General features: G+C 46.2%; 1 protein-coding gene across 1 annotated transcript; it reads left to right on the forward strand.

The window, feature by feature from the left end:
- The first annotated feature begins 375 nt into the window (after positions 1-375).
- LOC138372331 (fibrous sheath CABYR-binding protein-like) lies at positions 376-16,671 on the forward strand. Its single transcript, XM_069337612.1, has 2 exons — positions 376-596; positions 15,876-16,671. The coding sequence occupies exons 1-2, from the start codon at positions 376-378 to the stop codon at positions 16,669-16,671; spliced, it is 1,017 nt and encodes a 338-aa protein (XP_069193713.1).
- The last annotated feature ends 2,871 nt before the right edge of the window (positions 16,672-19,542 follow it).

Below are 19,542 nucleotides of genomic sequence, written 5' to 3' on the forward strand. Positions count from 1 at the left end.
AGCGCTCTAGACTCGTGGACCTAGGGACCGGGGTTCGATCCCCGCACCCGGCGGAGACAGAGGGGCAGAGTTTCCTTAATCCTGATGCCCTGTTACCTAGCAGTAAATAGATACCTGTTAGTGTGTGTGGAGGAAAATTAATAGTAGTTAGTAACAATTGATTGATTGACAGTTGAGAGACGGGCCGAAAGAGCAAAGCTCAACCCCCGCAAGCACAACTAGACGAATACAAATAATCGCCAACAGAACCTAAACACCTAACCTAACCTGTGCCTATATATGCACAATATGCTAATATAATTTATATTTAAGAAAATTCCTGTTTTGAATGAACATTATGAATAAATTTATGAATGCGGTCGACCGCTGGATGTAATGGGCTCGAGTCGAGGACGGGTTGAAATGCTTCACCCACCAATGCTTCTTCATTATCGTACACTTGTTGGGGTTGAATTCCAGCAACCATTTGTTTTGCCCACTCCTGTTGTTTGTCAAGTTCATCCTAAAATCGTCAGCAGTCGTTCTCGGGTTTTGCTACATGCCTCCTTAGTTTTGCCTCGATTGCAAACATTGCCATGCACGGACTCGGTCCCTCGGTTAGGTCATTCTCATCACTTAGGACCAGTAGGGATCCCTGGACCGACCCTTGGGAAGCTCTAATTGTTACCTTTCTACAACACGAAACCTGATCCTTGATTGTGATTGGCTGTTTTCTGTTTTTCAAGTAATCCCTTCCCCAGTTGAGTGTCTTCTTGGTTATCCTTGCTTTGCTGCCTCATCTTGAACTCCAGCTGTTCATGAGGAACAGTATACCTGCTTGATGGGGTTCTGGGAGTTGTTCTACTCCCCAAGCCAGGCCCGAGGCCAGGCTTGACTTGTTAGAGTTTGGTTTGTGTTAGGCTGTTGCTTGGAGCGGCCCGCAGGCCCACATACCCACCACAGCCCGGTTGGTACCGTACTTCAAGAAAACTATCTAGTTTCCTCTTGAAGATGTCCACGGTTGTTCCGGCAATATTTCTTATGCTCGCTGGGAGGACGTTGAACAACCGCGGACCTCTGATGTTTATACAGTGTTCTCTGATTGTGCCCATGGCACCTCTGCTCTTCACTGGTTCTATTCTGCATTTTCTTCCATGTCGTTCACTCCAGTACGTTGTTATTTTACTGTGTAGTAAAATAAGCAAGCCAAAATTATCAAATGTTTTTTGACAATTTTAGGAAAATACAGTGTTCCAAGCCGTCTTTTCCTGTCCAATTTTAGTAACTTTGTAATAGAACTTGATCAAGTTTGCCAGACACTACTTTTCTCTTCTAATGCCATGTTGCGTATTTGTTACAAAGTTTATACTTTTCAAAGGTTCAATTATTCTCAACCTGATTACTTTTTCCATCACGTTACACAGAATACTTAGTTATCAGTGGCCTGTAATCTGGTGCTTCTAGTGTATCCCCTTTTTTAAATATTGGGTCCATGTTTGTATTTACCAAACTTAGGGGAAGTTTCCGGTCTTAAGTGATTTATTTAGAACTTTAGTTAACAGATGACGAAGCACCTCTACAGCCTCCTTCAGCAGCCGTTGTGATATTAAGCCTCGTTCTATTGACTTTATTCCATCTCCTTCCTCCAAGTGTTTCTTAACCTCCTCCACAGTAACTACTTTGTCATCCATTGTTACCTCTAACCTTTGATCTCTCGACTCTGGTCTCCCTGCTGGTTCTTTTCTCAAGACTTACTGAAATCTTTCGTAGAGTTCATCACATACTTCGCTGTCTTTTAATGTGAGAATTCTACCTTAATCCTTCAGCCTGATCACAAAAGTCTCTTACTGTTGTTTGCCTTCTTATATGGATATAGAACAGCTTTGGTTGGCCCTTAGCTTTTGCAGCAATGTTGTTTTTTAAATTGTCTCTTTTTAGGGGATGGGGGGGGGGGGAGTAGTAGTAGGCTCAATGGCAAGGGTCAGAGAGCAGACACCTTTATGTTTAGTCCAGCCTTCGGTACTGTCACCCGTCACTTGGAATTTTATGTAACTTTGTGAAGACCAAACTACACATCACAAGATGGGAAAAAACGACAATGTTTCGGTCCGTCGTGGACCATTATCAAGTCGTATATATTTACCGATTTTCACTAATACTTTTCCGTGTGAAATGCGTCACTTGCAGCCTTAATTCGTCACACTAACACATTATTCTTGTATTTGGTGCTTCTTTTTTGACTTCAGGCATCACCTTCATTTCAAAACACTCCAACCTGGAGGGCCTCGACGCGGGTATGCAATCCCATATCTCTCTGCTTTTCACCTCCTCTTTGATTATCCATCTGTCACACTCGCATCCCAGTGATTGGTAAACATCCCGTTTATCCCCTTTTGTACCGGGTCGTCAACTGTGTTTGACGAAAATCGCGAAATGTTGTCATTTTGCATCAGCGACTTGACGCCTGGGAGGTTATTCAACGCCCGGGCGTCATTCAACGCCCGGGCGTCATTCAACGCCCGGGCGTCATTCAACGCCCGGGCGTCATTCAATCTCTTCAGATTGAATTGGAACTGAATCTCTGCGACTCCTGTGGTTGCCTTCTCTTTATGGAACAGATAAAATCAATTCAAAGACTTTTTTCACATATAGTTCTACATTTATAATTGGGAAAATTTACTTGAAAAAGTACAGTACATTGATTACATGTCACAACGCAGCATAGCAGGTAAATGTTGTCATTATAAGAACCGGAACAACTCCACAAGGGCCGTGACGAGGATTCGAACCTGCGTTCGAGAGCATCCCAGACGCTGCCTTAATCGACTGACCTAGGAACCGGAAACTTAATTGGTAAAGATACGTTCAAGTCTTCATTCTGGCTTACTCTCTCTCCTCTTTAGGTTACACTTCTTGGGACTGAACTCTAGCAACCATTTGCTTGTTCAGTCTTGTAAATTGTCAACGTCAGCTTATTACCTTCTGCAGTTCTCGATTGTCACGTGCCTCGTTAGCTTTGCGACGTCTGCAATGATTGACAAGGACAAACTCACATCCTCGACGAGGCCATTCACATTAATTAGGAACAATAGGGTGGCTCCCAGGACCGACCCTTGACGTATTCCACATCTGACTGTCCTCAGACTCGAACCCTCGGCTCTGACTACGACTTTGTTTTCTGTCATTCATAAAGTCCCTTACCCCCCCCCCCCAATCCCAGTTCAGTGTTTTCTCAAGCAGCTCTCTTACTGCACCTTGAGCACCAACCATGCCTGAGGAACAGTATGAAAAGCTTGCTGACAATCTAGGGGGGAAATATAATCTATCCAGGGGCCTCGTAGCCTGGTGGATAGCGCGCAGGACTCGTAATTCTGTGGCGCGGTTTCGATTCCCGCACGAGGCAGAAACAAATGGGCAAAAGTTTCTTTCACCCTAAATGCCCCTGTTACCTAGCAGTAAATATGTACCTGGGAGTTAGTCAGCTGTCACGGGCTGCTTCCTGGGGGTGGAGGCCTGGTCGAGGACCGGGCCGCGGGGACACTAAAAAGCCCCGAAATCATCTCAAGATAACCTCATCTCAAGATATATCCAGCCTACCTTTGTCTGTCTTGTTACAGCAACCTTGTTACATAACTCCATGGCGGTGATGGTGGTGAGAATTGTTGGTGATTTATCTCTGGGGTTTGTGGTGTTTGTGGTGATGCGTGTCGTTGTTGTTGTTGATGCGCGCTGTGTTGTGGTAGCAGTGTGTATTCACCTAGTTGTGCTTGCGGGGGTTGAGCTTTGGCTCTTTCGACCCGCCTCTCAACTGTCAATCAATCAACTGTTACTAACTACTAACTATTTTTTTCTCTCTCTCGACACACACACACACACACACACACTCCCAGGAAGCAGCCCGTAACAGCCGTTAAACTCCGAGGTACCTATTTACTGCTAGGTAACAGGGACATTAGAGTCAAAGAAACTCTGACCACTTGTTTCTGCCTAGTCCGGGAATCGAACCCGGGGCCACAGGATTACGGGTCCAGCGCGCTGTCTATTCAGCCACCAGACCCGTGTGTGTGTGTGTGTGTGTGTGTGTGTGTGTGTGTGTGTGTGTGTGTGTGTGTGTGTGTGTGTGTGTGTGTGTGTGTGTGTGTGCGTGTGGTGATGTATGAGGCGAGGCGGCAGTGGTGGTGGTCGTGGTGGTGGTGTGGGTAATATATCCAAAAGTCGAGCCTTTTGTGCCCTGACTGTGTGTCACTCAGATAACACCAGACCAAGATAAACCCAAACCAGTATTAATGATTAACGCCCAGGCGAACAAAATCCACGGAATATAGAATGTTTATATATATATATATATATATATATATATATATATATATATATATATATATATATATATAACTGAAAACTCACACCCCAGAAGTGACTCGAACCCATACTCCCAGAAGCAACGCAACTGGTATGTACAAGACGCCTTAATCCACTTGACCATCACGACCGGACAAAATGAGGTGATAGCCGAGGCTATTTGAACCACCCCACCGCCGGCACTCGGATAGTAATCTTGGGCATAGCATTTTACCAAATCACCTCATTCTTTGGGGCACACGTGAGGAACACAAATGCGAACAAGCCTGAATGGTCCCCAGGACAATATGCAACTGAAAACTCACACCCCAGAAGTGACTCGAACCCATACTCCCAGAAGCAACGCAACTGGTATGTACAAGACGCCTTAATCCACTTGACCATCACGACCGGACAAAATGAGGTGATAGCCGAGGCTATTTGAACCACCCCACCGCCGGCACTCGGATAGTAATCTTGGGCATAGCATTTTACCAAATCACCTCATTCTTTGGGGCACACGTGAGGAACACAAATGCGAACAAGCCTGAATGGTCCCCAGGACAATATGCAACTGAAAACTCACACCCCAGAAGTGACTCGAACCCATACTCCCAGAAGCAACGCAACTGGTATGTACAAGACGCCTTAATCCACTTGACCATCACGACCGGACAAAATGAGGTGATAGCCGAGGCTATTTGAACTACCCCACCGCCGGCACTTGGATAGTAATCTTGGGCATAGCATTTTACCAAATCACCTCATTCTTTGGGGCACACGTGAGGAACACAAATGCGAACAAGCCTGAATGGTCCCCAGGACAATATGCAACTGAAAACTCACACCCCAGAAGTGACTCGAACCCATACTCCCAGAAGCAACGCAACTGGTATGTACAAGACGCCTTAATCCACTTGACCATCACGACCGGACAAAATGAGGTGATAGCCGAGGCTATTTGAACCACCCCACCGCCGGCACTCGGTCGGCTATTTGAACCACCCCACCGCCGGTCGTGATGGTCAAGTGGATTAAGGCGTCTTGTACATACCAGTTGCGTTGCTTCTGGGAGTATGGGTTCGAGTCACTTCTGGGGTGTGAGTTTTAAGTTGCATATTGTCCTGGGGACCATTCAGGCTTGTTCGCATTTGTGTTCCTCACGTGTGCCCCAAAGAATGAGGTGATTTGGTAAAATGCTATGCCCAAGATTACTATCCGAGTGCCGGCGGTGGGGTGGTTCAAATAGCCTCGGCTATCACCTCATTTTGTCCGGTCGTGATGGTCAAGTGGATTAAGGCGTCTTGTACATACCAGTTGCGTTGCTTCTGAGAGTATGGGTTCGAGTCACTTCTGGGGTGTGAGTTTTCAGTTGCATATTGTCCTGGGGACCATTCAGGCTTGTTCGCATATATATATATATATATATATATATATATATATATATATATATATATATATATATATATATATATATATATATATATATATATATATTATTAAATATGACCGAAAAAGTAAGATTAATAATTCTAACACGAATTCAGGCTTGTTCGCATTTGTGTTCCTCACATGTGCCCCAAAGAATGAGGTGATTTGGCAAAATGCTATGCCCAAGATTACTATCCGAGTGCCGGCGGTGGGGTGGTTCAAATAGCCTCGGCTATCACCTCATTTTGTCCGGACGTGATGGTCAAGTGGATTAAGGCGTCTTGTACATACCAGTTGCGTTGCTTCTGGCAGTATGGGTTCGAGTCACTTCTGGGGTGTGAGTTTTCAGTTGCATATTGTCCTGGGGACCATTCAGGCTTGTTCGCATATATATATATATATATATATATATATATATATATATATATATATATATATATATATATATATATATATATATATATATATATACATATATATGTCGTACCTAGTAGCCAGAATGCACTTCTCGGCCTACTATGCAAGGCCCGATTTGCCTAATAAGCCAAGTTTTCCTGAATTAATATATTTTCTCTAATTTTTTTCTTATGAAATGATAAAGCTACCCATTTCATTATGTATGAGGTCAATTTTTTTTTATTGGAGTTAAAATTAACGTAGATATATGGCCGAACCTAACCAACCCTACCTAACCTAACCTAACCTATCTTTATAGGTTAGGTTTAGTTAGGTAGCCGAAAAAGTTAGGTTAGGTTAGGTTAGGTAGGTTAGGTAGTCGAAAAACAATTAATTCATGAAAACTTGACTTATTAGGCAAATCGGGCCTTGCATAGTAGGCTGAGAAGTGCGTTCTGGCTACTAGGTACGACATATATATATATATATATATATATATATATATATATATATATATATATATATATGCAACAATGATCACAAAAACACTGATCCAAGTATGCAGAATAACCACATATGAAAAATAGAAAATGCTTAACGCGTTTTCGGCTAATTCGCCTTCATCAGAGCAAAGTAGATACATACATGTGATTCTACTTTGCTCTGATGAAGGCGAATTAGCCGAAAACGCGTTAAGCATTTTCTATTTTTCATATGTGGTTATTCTGCATATATATATATATATATATATATATATATATATATATATATATATATATATATATATATATATATATATATATATATATATATATATATATATATATTATTAAATATGACCGAAAAAGTAAGATTAATAATTCTAACACGAATTTTCTCAATCTTTCGTACATTACGCTTCACTGTTGGAGGTAAATAAAAAATCAATTCTCCAAAATTCATTTTTATTTCTAGTATGACGCGACACGGGCGCGTTTCGTAAAACTTATTACATTTTCAAAGACTTTAGTTCACAAATACACAACTGAATAGAACTTACGTATCTCCGATTTTATATCTACATTTGAGTGAGGTGGAAGGGGTGATGTGGCATTAACACAAGACAGAACAAAATGTGGTATTAATAGGGTATTAATTTCATCAACACAAGACAGAACAAGGGTATTAATAGGGTATTAATTTCATCAACACAAGACAGAACACGAAACAATGGATATTGAATAGAAATGTTTGTAGAAAGCCTATTGGTCCATATTTCTTGATGCTTCTATATTGGAGCGGAGTCTTGAGGTGGGTAGAATATAGTTGTGCAATAATTGGCTGGTGTTGACTTCTTGATGTGTAGTGCCTCGCAAACGTCAAGCCGCCTGCTATCGCTGTATCTATCGATGATTTCTGTGTTGTTTACTAGGATTTCTCTGGCGATGGTTTGGTTGTGGGAAGAGATTATATGTTCCTTAATGGAGCCCTGTTGCTTATGCATCGTTAAACGCCTAGAAAGAGATGTTGTTGTCTTGCCTATATACTGGGTTTTTTGGAGCTTACAGTCCCCAAGTGGGCATTTGAAGGCATAGACGACGTTAGTCTCTTTTAAAGCGTTCTGTTTTGTGTCTGGAGAGTTTCTCATGAGTAGGCTGGCCGTTTTTCTGGTTTTATAGTAAATCGTCAGTTGTATCCTCTGTTTTTTGTCTGTAGGGATAACGTTTCTATTAACAATATCTTTCAGGACCCTTTCCTCCGTTTTATGAGCTGTGGAAAAGAAGTTCCTGTAAAATAGTCTAATAGGGGGTATAGGTGTTGTGTTAGTTGTCTCTTCAGAGGTTGCATGGCTTTTCACTTTCCTTCTTATGATGTCTTCGACGAAACCATTGGAGAAGCCGTTATTGACTAGGACCTGCCTTACCCTACAGAGTTCTTCGTCGACTTGCTTCCATTCTGAGCTGTGGCTGAGAGCACGGTCGACATAAGCGTTAACAACACTCCTCTTGTACCTGTCTGGGCAGTCGCTGTTGGCATTTAGGCACATTCCTATGTTTGTTTCCTTAGTGTAGACTGCAGTGTGGAAACCTCCGCCCTTTTCCATGACTGTTACATCTAGAAAGGGCAGCTTCCCATCCTTTTCCATCTCGTAAGTGAAACGCAGCACGGAACTCTGCTCAAATGCCTCCTTCAGCTCCTGCAGATGTCTGACATCAGGTACCTGTGTAAAAATGTCGTCAACATACCTGCAGTATATGGCCGGTTTCAAGTTCATGTCGACTAAGACTTTTTGCTCGATGGTACCCATGTAGAAGTTTGCAAACAGGACACCTAGGGGAGAACCCATGGCGACCCCATCTATTTGCTTATACATGTGCCCATCCGGGCTCAAGAAGGGTGCCTCTTTAGTACAAGCTTGGAGTAGTTTCCTCAGAATACTTTCTGGCATGTCAAGAGGAGTACAGGCTGGATCACGATACACTCTGTCGGCTATCATTCCGATTGTCTCGTCCACAGGTACGTTGGTAAACAGTGATTCTACGTCCAACGAGGCTCTTATCCCTGTGGCCCGTGTGCCCCGCAGTAAGTCAACAAATTCCTTTGGAGACTTCAGGCTGAAGGCGCAAGGAACATAAGGAGTCAGCAGGCCGTTGAGTCGCTTCGCCAGTCTGTACGTGGGTGTGGGTATCTGGCTAATGATTGGCCGAAGTGGGTTTCCAGGCTTGTGCGTCTTGACATTTCCATACGCATATCCAGGTTTATATTCCCCAATGATCTTTGGCAGGTGGAGTCCGGATTTCTTGGCGTTCACAGTTTCGATCAGTTTGTTGACCTTTGCTTTTAATTCGGCTGTAGTGTCCTTCTTTACCCTTTGGAACTTAGTTTGGTCAGAGAGTATGATGTTCATTTTCGCCAGATATTCGTCTTTTTTAAGAATGACATATATTGGCGACTTGTCACCTCTCCTGACAACTATCTCCTTGTTCTCACGAAGGCTTTTAGCTGCCGCTTTAAGCTCGGGGGACAGTATGGTGCTTCTGTAGTTGCCTCGATTCTTTCCTCCTTCTGCAATAAGTTCTGCTTGTAAGGTATCTTTGGTAGTGACCTTTTGTGTCTCGAGGTCGAATATGTCGTCTAATAGAATTTCCAACTCTACTTTCCGGGCCATCTCACTCGGTCTGGACATAACATGACAGTTTATGCCCAGATTTAGGAGAGTGACTTGGTCCTCAGTGAGGTTAATTCCTGCAAGGTTCAGGAAGCCATCTCTTGGTCGTGGAATTGCCATAGGTCCTCCATATAATGTTGTTAGTTTCTTGATAATCCTTGTTTCAGTGCTGAGGTGATGTTGGTCACCTCAAATCTTAATCTTACTTTTTCGGTCATATTTAATAATATATGTCTACAGGAAAGACTGCTACCAAAATATACTAATATTAAAGCGCACGACCCAGCAGCAAGGAATCAAGCCTTCACGATAAAATATCGCCAGGATCTGATTCGTGATCAGATATACAAGGCAGAGAATGAAATCAAAGACAACAAAACGCAACTACTTCATGCTACAAACGAGTGGAGAAATAGCAACATCGACGATAGTATCCGTACCCGCATTGAACAACACCTCGACATCCTCACAGACCAACATCACCTCAGCACTGAAACAAGGATTATCAAGAAACTAACAACATTATATGGAGGACCTATAATAAACTATATTATATATAAACTATATTCCCCTAATTGGGGAATATAAACCTGGATATGCGTATGGAAATGTCAAGACGCACAAGCCTGGAAACCCACTTCGGCCAATCATTAGCCAGATACCCACACCCACGTACAGACTGGCGAAGCGACTCAACGGCCTGCTGACTCCTTATGTTCCTTGCGCCTTCAGCCTGAAGTCTCCAAAGGAATTTGTTGACTTACTGCGGGGCACACGGGCCACAGGGATAAGAGCCTCGTTGGACGTAGAATCGCTGTTTACCAACGTACCTGTGGACGAGACAATCGGAATGATAGCCGACAGAGTGTATCGTGATCCAGCCTGTACTCCTCTTGACATACCAGAAAATATTCTGAGGAAACTACTCCAAGCTTGTACTAAAGAGGCACCCTTCTTGAGCCCGGATGGGCACATGTATAAGCAAGTAGATGGGGTCGCCATGGGTTCTCCCCTAGGTGTCCTGTTTGCAAACTTCTACATGGGTACCATCGAGCAAAAAGTCTTAGTCGACATGAACTTGAAACCGGCCATATACTGCAGGTATGTTGACGACATTTTTACACAGGTACCTGATGTCAGACATCTGCAGGAGCTGAAGGAGGCATTTGAGCAGAGTTCCGTGCTGCGTTTCACTTACGAGATGGAAAAGGATGGGAAGCTGCCCTTTCTAGATGTAACAGTCATGGAAAAGGGCGGAGGTTTCCACACTGCAGTCTACACTAAGGAAACAAACATAGGAATGTGCCTAAATGCCAACAGCGACTGCCCAGACAGGTACAAGAGGAGTGTTGTTAACGCATATGTCGACCGTGCTCTCAGCCACAGCTCAGAATGGAAGCAAGTCGACGAAGAACTCTGTAGGGTAAGGCAGGTCCTAGTCAATAACGGCTTCTCCAATGGTTTCGTCGAAGACATCATAAGAAGGAAAGTGAAAAGCCATGCAACCTCTGAAGAGACAACTAACACAACACCTATACCCCCTATTAGACTATTTTACAGGAACTTCTTTTCCACAGCTCATAAAACGGAGGAAAGGGTCCTGAAAGATATTGTTAATAGAAACGTTATCCCTACAGACAAAAAACAGAGGATACAACTGACGATTTACTATAAAACCAGAAAAACGGCCAGCCTACTCATGAGAAACTCTCCAGACACAAAACAGAACGCTTTAAAAGAGACTAACGTCGTCTATGCCTTCAAATGCCCACTTGGGGACTGTAAGCTCCAAAAAACCCAGTATATAGGCAAGACAACAACATCTCTTTCTAGGCGTTTAACGATGCATAAGCAACAGGGCTCCATTAAGGAACATATAATCTCTTCCCACAACCAAACCATCGCCAGAGAAATCCTAGTAAACAACACAGAAATCATCGATAGATACAGCGATAGCAGGCGGCTTGACGTTTGCGAGGCACTACACATCAAGAAGTCAACACCAGCCAATTATTGCACAACTATATTCTACCCACCTCAAGACTCCGCTCCAATATAGAAGCATCAAGAAATATGGACCAATAGGCTTTCTACAAACACTTCTATTCAATATCCATTGTTTCGTGTTCTGTCTTGTGTTGATGAAATTAATACCCTATTAATACCCTTGTTCTGTCTTGTGTTGATGAAATTAATACCCTATTAATACCACATTTTGTTCTGTCTTGTGTTAATGCCACATCACCCCTTCCACTTCACTCAAATGTAGATATAAAATCGGAGATACGTAAGTTCTATTCAGTTGTGTATTTGTGAACTAAAGTCTTTGAAAATGTAATAAGTTTTACGAAACGCGCCCGTGTCGCGTCAGACTAGAAATAAAAATGAATTTTGGAGAATTGATTTTTGATTTACCTCCAACAGTGAAGCGTAATGTACGAAAGATTGAGAAAATTCGTGTTAGAATTATTAATCTTACTTTTTCGGTCATATTTAATAATATATGTCTACAGGAAAGACTGCTACCAAAATATACTAATATATATATATATATATATATGTCGTACCTAGTAGCCAGAACGCACTTCTCAGAGTACTATGCAAGGCCCGAATTGCCTAATAAGCCAAGTTTTCCTGAATTAATATATTTTCTCTAATGTTTTTCTTAAGAAATGATAAAGCTACCCGTTTCATTATGTATGAGGTCAATTTTTTGTTATTAGAGTTAAAATTAACGTAGATATATGACCGAACCTAACCAACCCCACCTAACCTAACCTAATCTATCTTTATAGGTTAGGTTTGGTTAGGTAGTGGAAAAAGTTAGGTTAGGTTAGGTTAGGTAGGTTAGGTAGTCGAAAAACAATTAATTCATGAAAACTTGGCTTATTAGGCAAATCGGGCCTTGCATAGTAGGCTGAGAAGTGAGTTCTGGCTACTAGGTACGACATATATATATATATATATATAATATATATATATATATATATATAATATATATATAATATATATATATAATATATATATATAATATATATATATAATATATATATATATAATATATATATATAATATATATATATATATATATATATATATATATAATATATATATATATATAATATATATATATATATAATATATATATATATAATATATATATATATATATATATATATAATATATATATATATATATATATATATATATATATAATATATATATATATATGTATATATATATATATATATAATATATATATATATATATATATATAATATATATATATATATATATATATATATATATATATATATATATATATATATATATATATATATATATATATAATATTGTTACAGGGGGGGGGTTAAGGGGAAAATGAGTTGTTAGTCTGTCTGTCTCTCGTGACTTACTAGAGTCTGTCGGTCCCTAAGATGAGGACCACCCACCGCCACAGGTCTACGCTCCCACACACCTGGGTGCCACTGATCGCTCTAAGAGCCCTTCAGTCGAACCACGGAGGAATCGCTACCAGCAATTCCAGCCTCGTCCCACGGAAGAGTGAAGGTAGACTCGGATGTACCCTCAAGACGTCGCTTCATGCGGCAACAGCACTTACTCTTGCCCGCTGTAACAAAGGGTCCCTCGTCCACACCTGTGTCACTCGACTATCTACAAGGTCGCCAGCTGGGTTTATAACTCTGCACCCCAGCAGTGCAGTTCAGTGGTTACACACCATACTTCCAGACAGTGTTATGTGTTGCCACTCTCTGTTGAATCAGGATTGCCAGCCTAAGGTAGGTTTCTATAAATATCAGTGTTGTTAATTAACTCAGCCTATGGTGTGGAGGGGTGGGGGGTCATAGACCACCTTTTTAGAACGATTTGATACATCTGTAAAGACCACGTGGAGCTGTGAAGACGTCCCAGACGAGAAGGTAATCTGATAGTTACGTTGCTCTCTCTCTCTCGCTCTCGCTCTCTCTCGCTCTCTCTGGCTCATTCTCACTCTCTCTCCTCTCTCGCTCTCTTGCGACATGTTTATACCGAATGATATCTCCTGTTCCTTCTCTTGTCTTTGTTTCTTTCCTTTTTTTAATTGTCTTCGTCTCTTTACGTCGTTTCTCGTGGAAATATAGACAACCTATGAACGGTGCTCCTCGACACAGTGGTGGACGACCTTGACTCTTGAGGAACGACAAGGCAACTACTCGACTTTGGGTGCCTCGACTCTGTTGGGTCGACACAAGTGTTCCTCGGCTCGGGGTGTCAAGGAAGGTGCTCCTCGACTTTCAGAGTCGAGGAGGACACTATTAGACGTCTTCTTGAAGTCCTTCTTGAGAAAAACTAATGCCTAAACTTTCTCCCTTACCGTCATAGGCGATTTAATGTTGATGTTCTTTTCTTTGAGGCCCAGTAAATATTTTTTTTCATCTTTCACACTAAATTGTTTTTTTTTCTGTGGCTAGCCTATCCACCAATCACTGTCCACCAATCAACCTGTTCAGCAACACCCTATCCACTCCAGCTTGTACACACACTAGTCTGTGTCTCAAGTAGTCTATATACTTAACCAGCACCAACAGGCGCTACGAGAACTACCACCATCACTACAGCCTCTATTATCACCACAGTTACCACCATGACCACTACCACCACAACCTCTACCACCACCATCACCACCACCACAACCTCTACCACCACCATCACCACCACAACCTCTACCACCACCATCACCACCCACCACCATCACCACCCACCACCATCACCACCACAACCTCTACCACCACCATCACCACCCACCACCATCACCACCACAACCTCTACCACCACCATCACCACCCACCACCATCACCACCACAACCTCTACCACCACCATCACCACCCACCATCCCCACCACCACAATCCTCACCACTGCCAATATCCCCGAAGCTAAGCCCCAAGGGATCTCCTTCCTGTTGACTTTGGTATTGTGCACGATTGGTAAATTCCTTCATATCGACAATGGGCACGACCTGAAGGGCTGGTGTTTACGCTGCCTCGCTGACCCCGACTTGACCCCGGCTTGACCCCGACTTGACCCCGGCTTGACCTGAAGATCTCGTGTCTCCTGCCCGTCTCAGACTTTCCGCCCTGCTTGTGGGGTCATGCCCTGCTTGGGGGGTCGTGTCCTGCTTGGGGAAGGTCGTGTCCTGCTTGGGGGGGGGGGTCGTGTCCTGCTTGGGGAAGGTCGTGTCCTGCTTGGGGGGGTCGTGTCCTGCTTGGGGGGGTCGTGTGCTGCTTGGGGGGGGGGTCGTGTCCTGCCTGTGGGTCGTGTCCTGCTTGTGGGTCGTGCGCTGCTTGTGGGTCGTGCGCTGCTTGTGGGTCGTGCCCTGCTTGGGGGGTCGTGCCCTGCTTGGGGGTCGTGCCCTGCTTGGGGGGTCGTGCCCTGCTTGTGGGTCGTGCCCTGCTTGTGGGTCGTGCCCTGCTTTTGGGTCGTGCCCTGCTTGTGGGTCGTGCCCTGCTTGTGGGTCGTGCCCTGCTTGGGGGGTCGGGCCCTGCTTGGGGGTCGTGCCCTGCTTGTGGGGTCGTGCCCTGCTTGGGGGTCGTGCCCTGCTTGTGGGTCGTGCCCTGCTTGATGGTCGTGCCCTGCTTGAGGGTCGTGCCCTGCTTGGGGGTCGTGCCCTGCTTGGGGGTTCGTGCCCTGCTTGAGGGTCGTGCCTTGCTTGGGGGTCGTGCCCTGCTTGGGGGTCGTGCCCTGCTTGGGGGGTCGTGCCCTGCTTGAGGGTCGTGCCCTGCTTGGGGGTCGTGCCCTGCTTGGGGGTCGTGCCCTGCTTGGGGGTCGTGCCCTGCTTGGGGGTCGTGCCCTGCTTGGGGGTCGTGCCCTGCAACAGGAGAACACCCACACATCAGACCACTGGTGCTGGTATTTACAAACCAAACAGCACCGAGATTGCTGATGAACAGAAGAGAGAGATCTCGGAGCGTTAATGGATTGGAAAGTGCTTACTTGGTAAACTGCACGAGGAGCAACAAAGGGATAGGGTAGGGAGAGGCGATGGAGGAGAGGTGGCAGTTGGTGGAGAGAGACACACACAGACAGACAGAGAGACAGATACACAGACAGACTAACCCCCCCCCCCCCCCACCCAATAATCTTGCCATACTCAGAACCCCTGGCCCACCACACCATTACTGAAACAAGTAAAACATATAAATTTTAACATTTACTTACATAAACTTATAAACCAATAAATGCAATTCAGTATGTCCTGTTTAATAAATTAATATCACATTCTTCACGGAAAATCCCCCTACAAAGTGTGATAATATATATAAATCCTTTACATTTAAGTATAGTAAACTGCAACTTCCTAAGAGTTGTGTATACAGGGAAGTGAAGTGTTCCAAACCCACGTATATGATAAGAGGTCAAAGAGCCACATATAAGGACACGTCTGCTCCCTGGATATGCTAATCTCACGACACTTGCCCCACATAAACCCACACATTTACCACAAGAAAGTTTGAGCTGAAGGTGAAGTTGGGCAATCTTGAACTGCAAAAGTTGATCGTTCTTGATATGTAACGACTCTAAAGACGAGACGCGAGTGTCAAGCGTCAAACTGGGAGTCCACAAGCCCAGGAGATTGACCAGGCCAGGAGTCCACAAGCCCAGGAGATTGACCAGGCCAGGAGTTCACAAGCCCAGGAGATTGACCAGACCAGGAGTCCACAAGCCCAGGAGATTGACCAGGCCAGGAGTCCACAAGCCCAGGAGATTGACCAGGCCAGGAGTCCACAAGCCCAGGAGATTGACCAGGCCAGGAGTCCACAAGCCCAGGAGATTGACCAGGCCAGGAGTCCACAAGCCCAGGAGATTGACCAGGCCTGGAGTCCACAAGCCCAGAAGATTGACCAGGCCTGGAGTCCACAAGCCCAGGAGATTGACCAGGCCGGGAGTCCACAAGCCCAGGAGATTGACCAGGCCAGGAGTCCACAAGCCCAGGAGATTGACCAGGCCAGGAGTCCACAAGCCCAGGAGATTGACCAGGCCAGGAGTCCACAAGCCCAGGAGGTTGACCAGGCCAGGAGTCCACAAGCCCAGGAGATTGACCAGGCCAGGAGTCCACAAGCCCAGGAGATTGACCAGGCCAGGAGTCCACAAGCCCAGGAGATTGACCAGGCCAGGAGTCCACAAGCCCAGGAGATTGACCAGGCCAGGAGTCCACAAGCCCAGGAGATTGACCAGGCCAGGAGTCCACAAGCCCAGGAGATTGACCAGGCCAGGAGTCCACAAGCCCAGGAGATTGACCAGGCCAGGAGTCCACAAGACCAGGAGATTGACCAGGCCGGGAGTCCACAAACCCAGGAGATTGACCAGGCCAGGAAATAGTTTGACCAGGATTCAAGCAAACCAGGAAACCAATGACCCCAGAACCACCAAGTTAAGACTAGAGACAGCGAGGTCGGAAGACGGCAGAGCCAGAAGGCTATAGGTCTGGGAGCCTACCTGAAGAGAAGGGCACACGAAAAGGCCACAAGAATAGGACACCAAAAGAATGGGAGGCCTTAAGAATATTAGGCCAACACGCATTCACTGGAATCAGGAACGAGAGGCCAAAAGGAGTAGGCCACAGGAGCAGTAGTAGTGAAGGCATACCTGGTGAAGCCTCCCTGATACGCCACACACCTGGTGAAGCCTCCCTGATACACCACACACCTGGTGAAGCCCCCCTGATACACCACACACCTGGTGAAGCCTCCCCTGATACACCACACACCTGGTGAAGCCTCCCCTGATACACCACACACCTGGTGAAGCCTCCCCTGATACACCACACACCTGGTGAAGCCTCCCTGATACACCACACACCTGGTGAAGCAGCCCCTGATACACCACACACCTGGTGAAGCCTCCCTGATACACCACACACCTGGTGAAGCCTCCCTGATACACTATACACCTGGTGAAGCCTTCCTGATACACCACACACCTGGTGAAGCCTCCCTGATACACCACACACCTGGTGAAGTCTCCCTGATACACCACACACCTGGTGAAGTCTCCCTGATACACCACACACCTGGTGAAGTCTCCCTGATACACCACACACCTGGTGAAGCCTCCCTGATACACCACACACCTGGTGAAGCCTCCCTGATACACCACACACCTGGTGAAGCCTCCCTGATACACCACACACCTGGTGAAGCCTCCCTGATACACCACACACCTGGTGAAGCCTCGCCTGATGCACCACACACCTGGTGAAGCCTCGCCTGATGCACCACACACTTGGTGAAGCCTCGCCTGATGCACCACACACCTGGTGAAACCTCGCCTGATGCACCACACACCTGGTGAAGCCTCCCTGATACACCACACACCTAGTGAAGCCTCGCCTGATGCACCACACACCTGGTGAAGCCTCCCTGATACACCACACACCTGGTGAAGCCTCCCCTGATACACCACACCTGGTGAAACCTCTCCTGATACACCACACACCTGATGAAGCCTCCCCTGATACACCACACACCTGGTGAAGCCTCCCCTGATACACCACACACCTGGTGAAGCCTCCCTGATACACCACACACCTGGTGAAGCCTCCCCTGATACATCACACACCTGGTGAAGCCTCCCCTGATACACCACACCTGGTGAAGCCTCCCCTGATACACCACACACCTGTTGAAGCCTCCCCTGATACACCACACACCTGGTGAAGCCTCCCTGATACACCACACACCTGGTGAAGCCTCCCTGATACACCACACACCTGGTGAAGCCTCCCCTGATACACCACACACCTGGTGAAGCCTCCCCTGATACACCACACACCTGGTGAAGCCTCCCCTGATACACCACACACCTGGTGAAGCCTCCCCTGATACACCACACACCTGGTGAAGCCTCCCCTGATACACCACACACCTGGTGAAGCAGCCCCTGATACACCACACACCTGGTGAAGCCTCCCCTGATACACCACACACCTGGTGAAGCCTCCCCTGATACACCACACACCTGGTGAAGCCTCCCCTGATACACCACACACCTGGTGAAGCCTCCCTGATACACCACACACCTGGTGAAGCAGCCCCTGATACACCACACACCTGGTGAAGCCTCCCCTGATACACCACACACCTGGTGAAGCCTCCCCTGATACACCACACATCTGGTGAAGCCTCCCTGATACACCACACACCTGGTGAAGCTTCCCGTGATACACCACACACCTGGTGAAGCCTCCCGTGATACTCCACACACCTGGTGAAGCCTCCCCTGATACACCACACACCTGGTGAAGCCTCCCCTGATACACCACACACCTGGTGAAGCCTCCCTGATACACCACACACCTGGTGAAGCCTCCCTGATACACCACACACCTGGTGAAGCCTCCCTGATACACCACACTCCTGGTGAAGCCTCCCCTGATACACCACACACCTGGTGAAGCCTCCCCTGATACACCACACACCTGGTGAAGCCTCCCCTGATACACCACACACCTGGTGAAGCCTCCCCTGATACACCACACACCTGGTGAAGCCTCCCCTGATACACCACACACCTGGTGAAGCAGCCCCTGATACACCACACACCTGGTGAAGCCTCCCCTGATACACCACACACCTGGTGAAGCCTCCCCTGATACACCACACACCTGGTGAAGCCTCCCCTGATACACCACACACCTGGTGAAGCCTCCCTGATACACCACACACCTGGTGAAGCAGCCCCTGATACACCACACACCTGGTGAAGCCTCCCCTGATACACCACACACCTGGTGAAGCCTCCCCTGATACACCACACACCTGGTGAAGCCTCCCCTGATACACCACACACCTGGTGAAGCCTCCCCTGATACACCACACACCTGGTGAAGCCTCCCCTGATACACCACACACCTGGTGAAGCCTCCCTGATACACCACACACCTGGTGAAGCCTCCCCTGATACACCACACACCTGGTGAAGCCTCCCTGATACACCACACACCTGGTGAAGCCTCCCCTGATACACCACACACCTGGTGAAGCCTCCCCTGATACACCACACACCTGGTGAAGCCTCCCCTGATACACCACACACCTGGTGAAGCCTCCCTGATACACCACACACCTGGTGAAGCCTCCCCTGATACACCACACACCTGGTGAAGCCTCCCCTGATACACCACACACCTGGTGAAGCCTCCCCTGATACACCACACACCTGGTGAAGCAGCCCATGTGAGAAATTTCCCAC

This window comes from Procambarus clarkii, chromosome 38, assembly GCF_040958095.1.
Source record: "Procambarus clarkii isolate CNS0578487 chromosome 38, FALCON_Pclarkii_2.0, whole genome shotgun sequence".
NCBI lineage: Eukaryota > Metazoa > Arthropoda > Malacostraca > Decapoda > Cambaridae > Procambarus > Procambarus clarkii.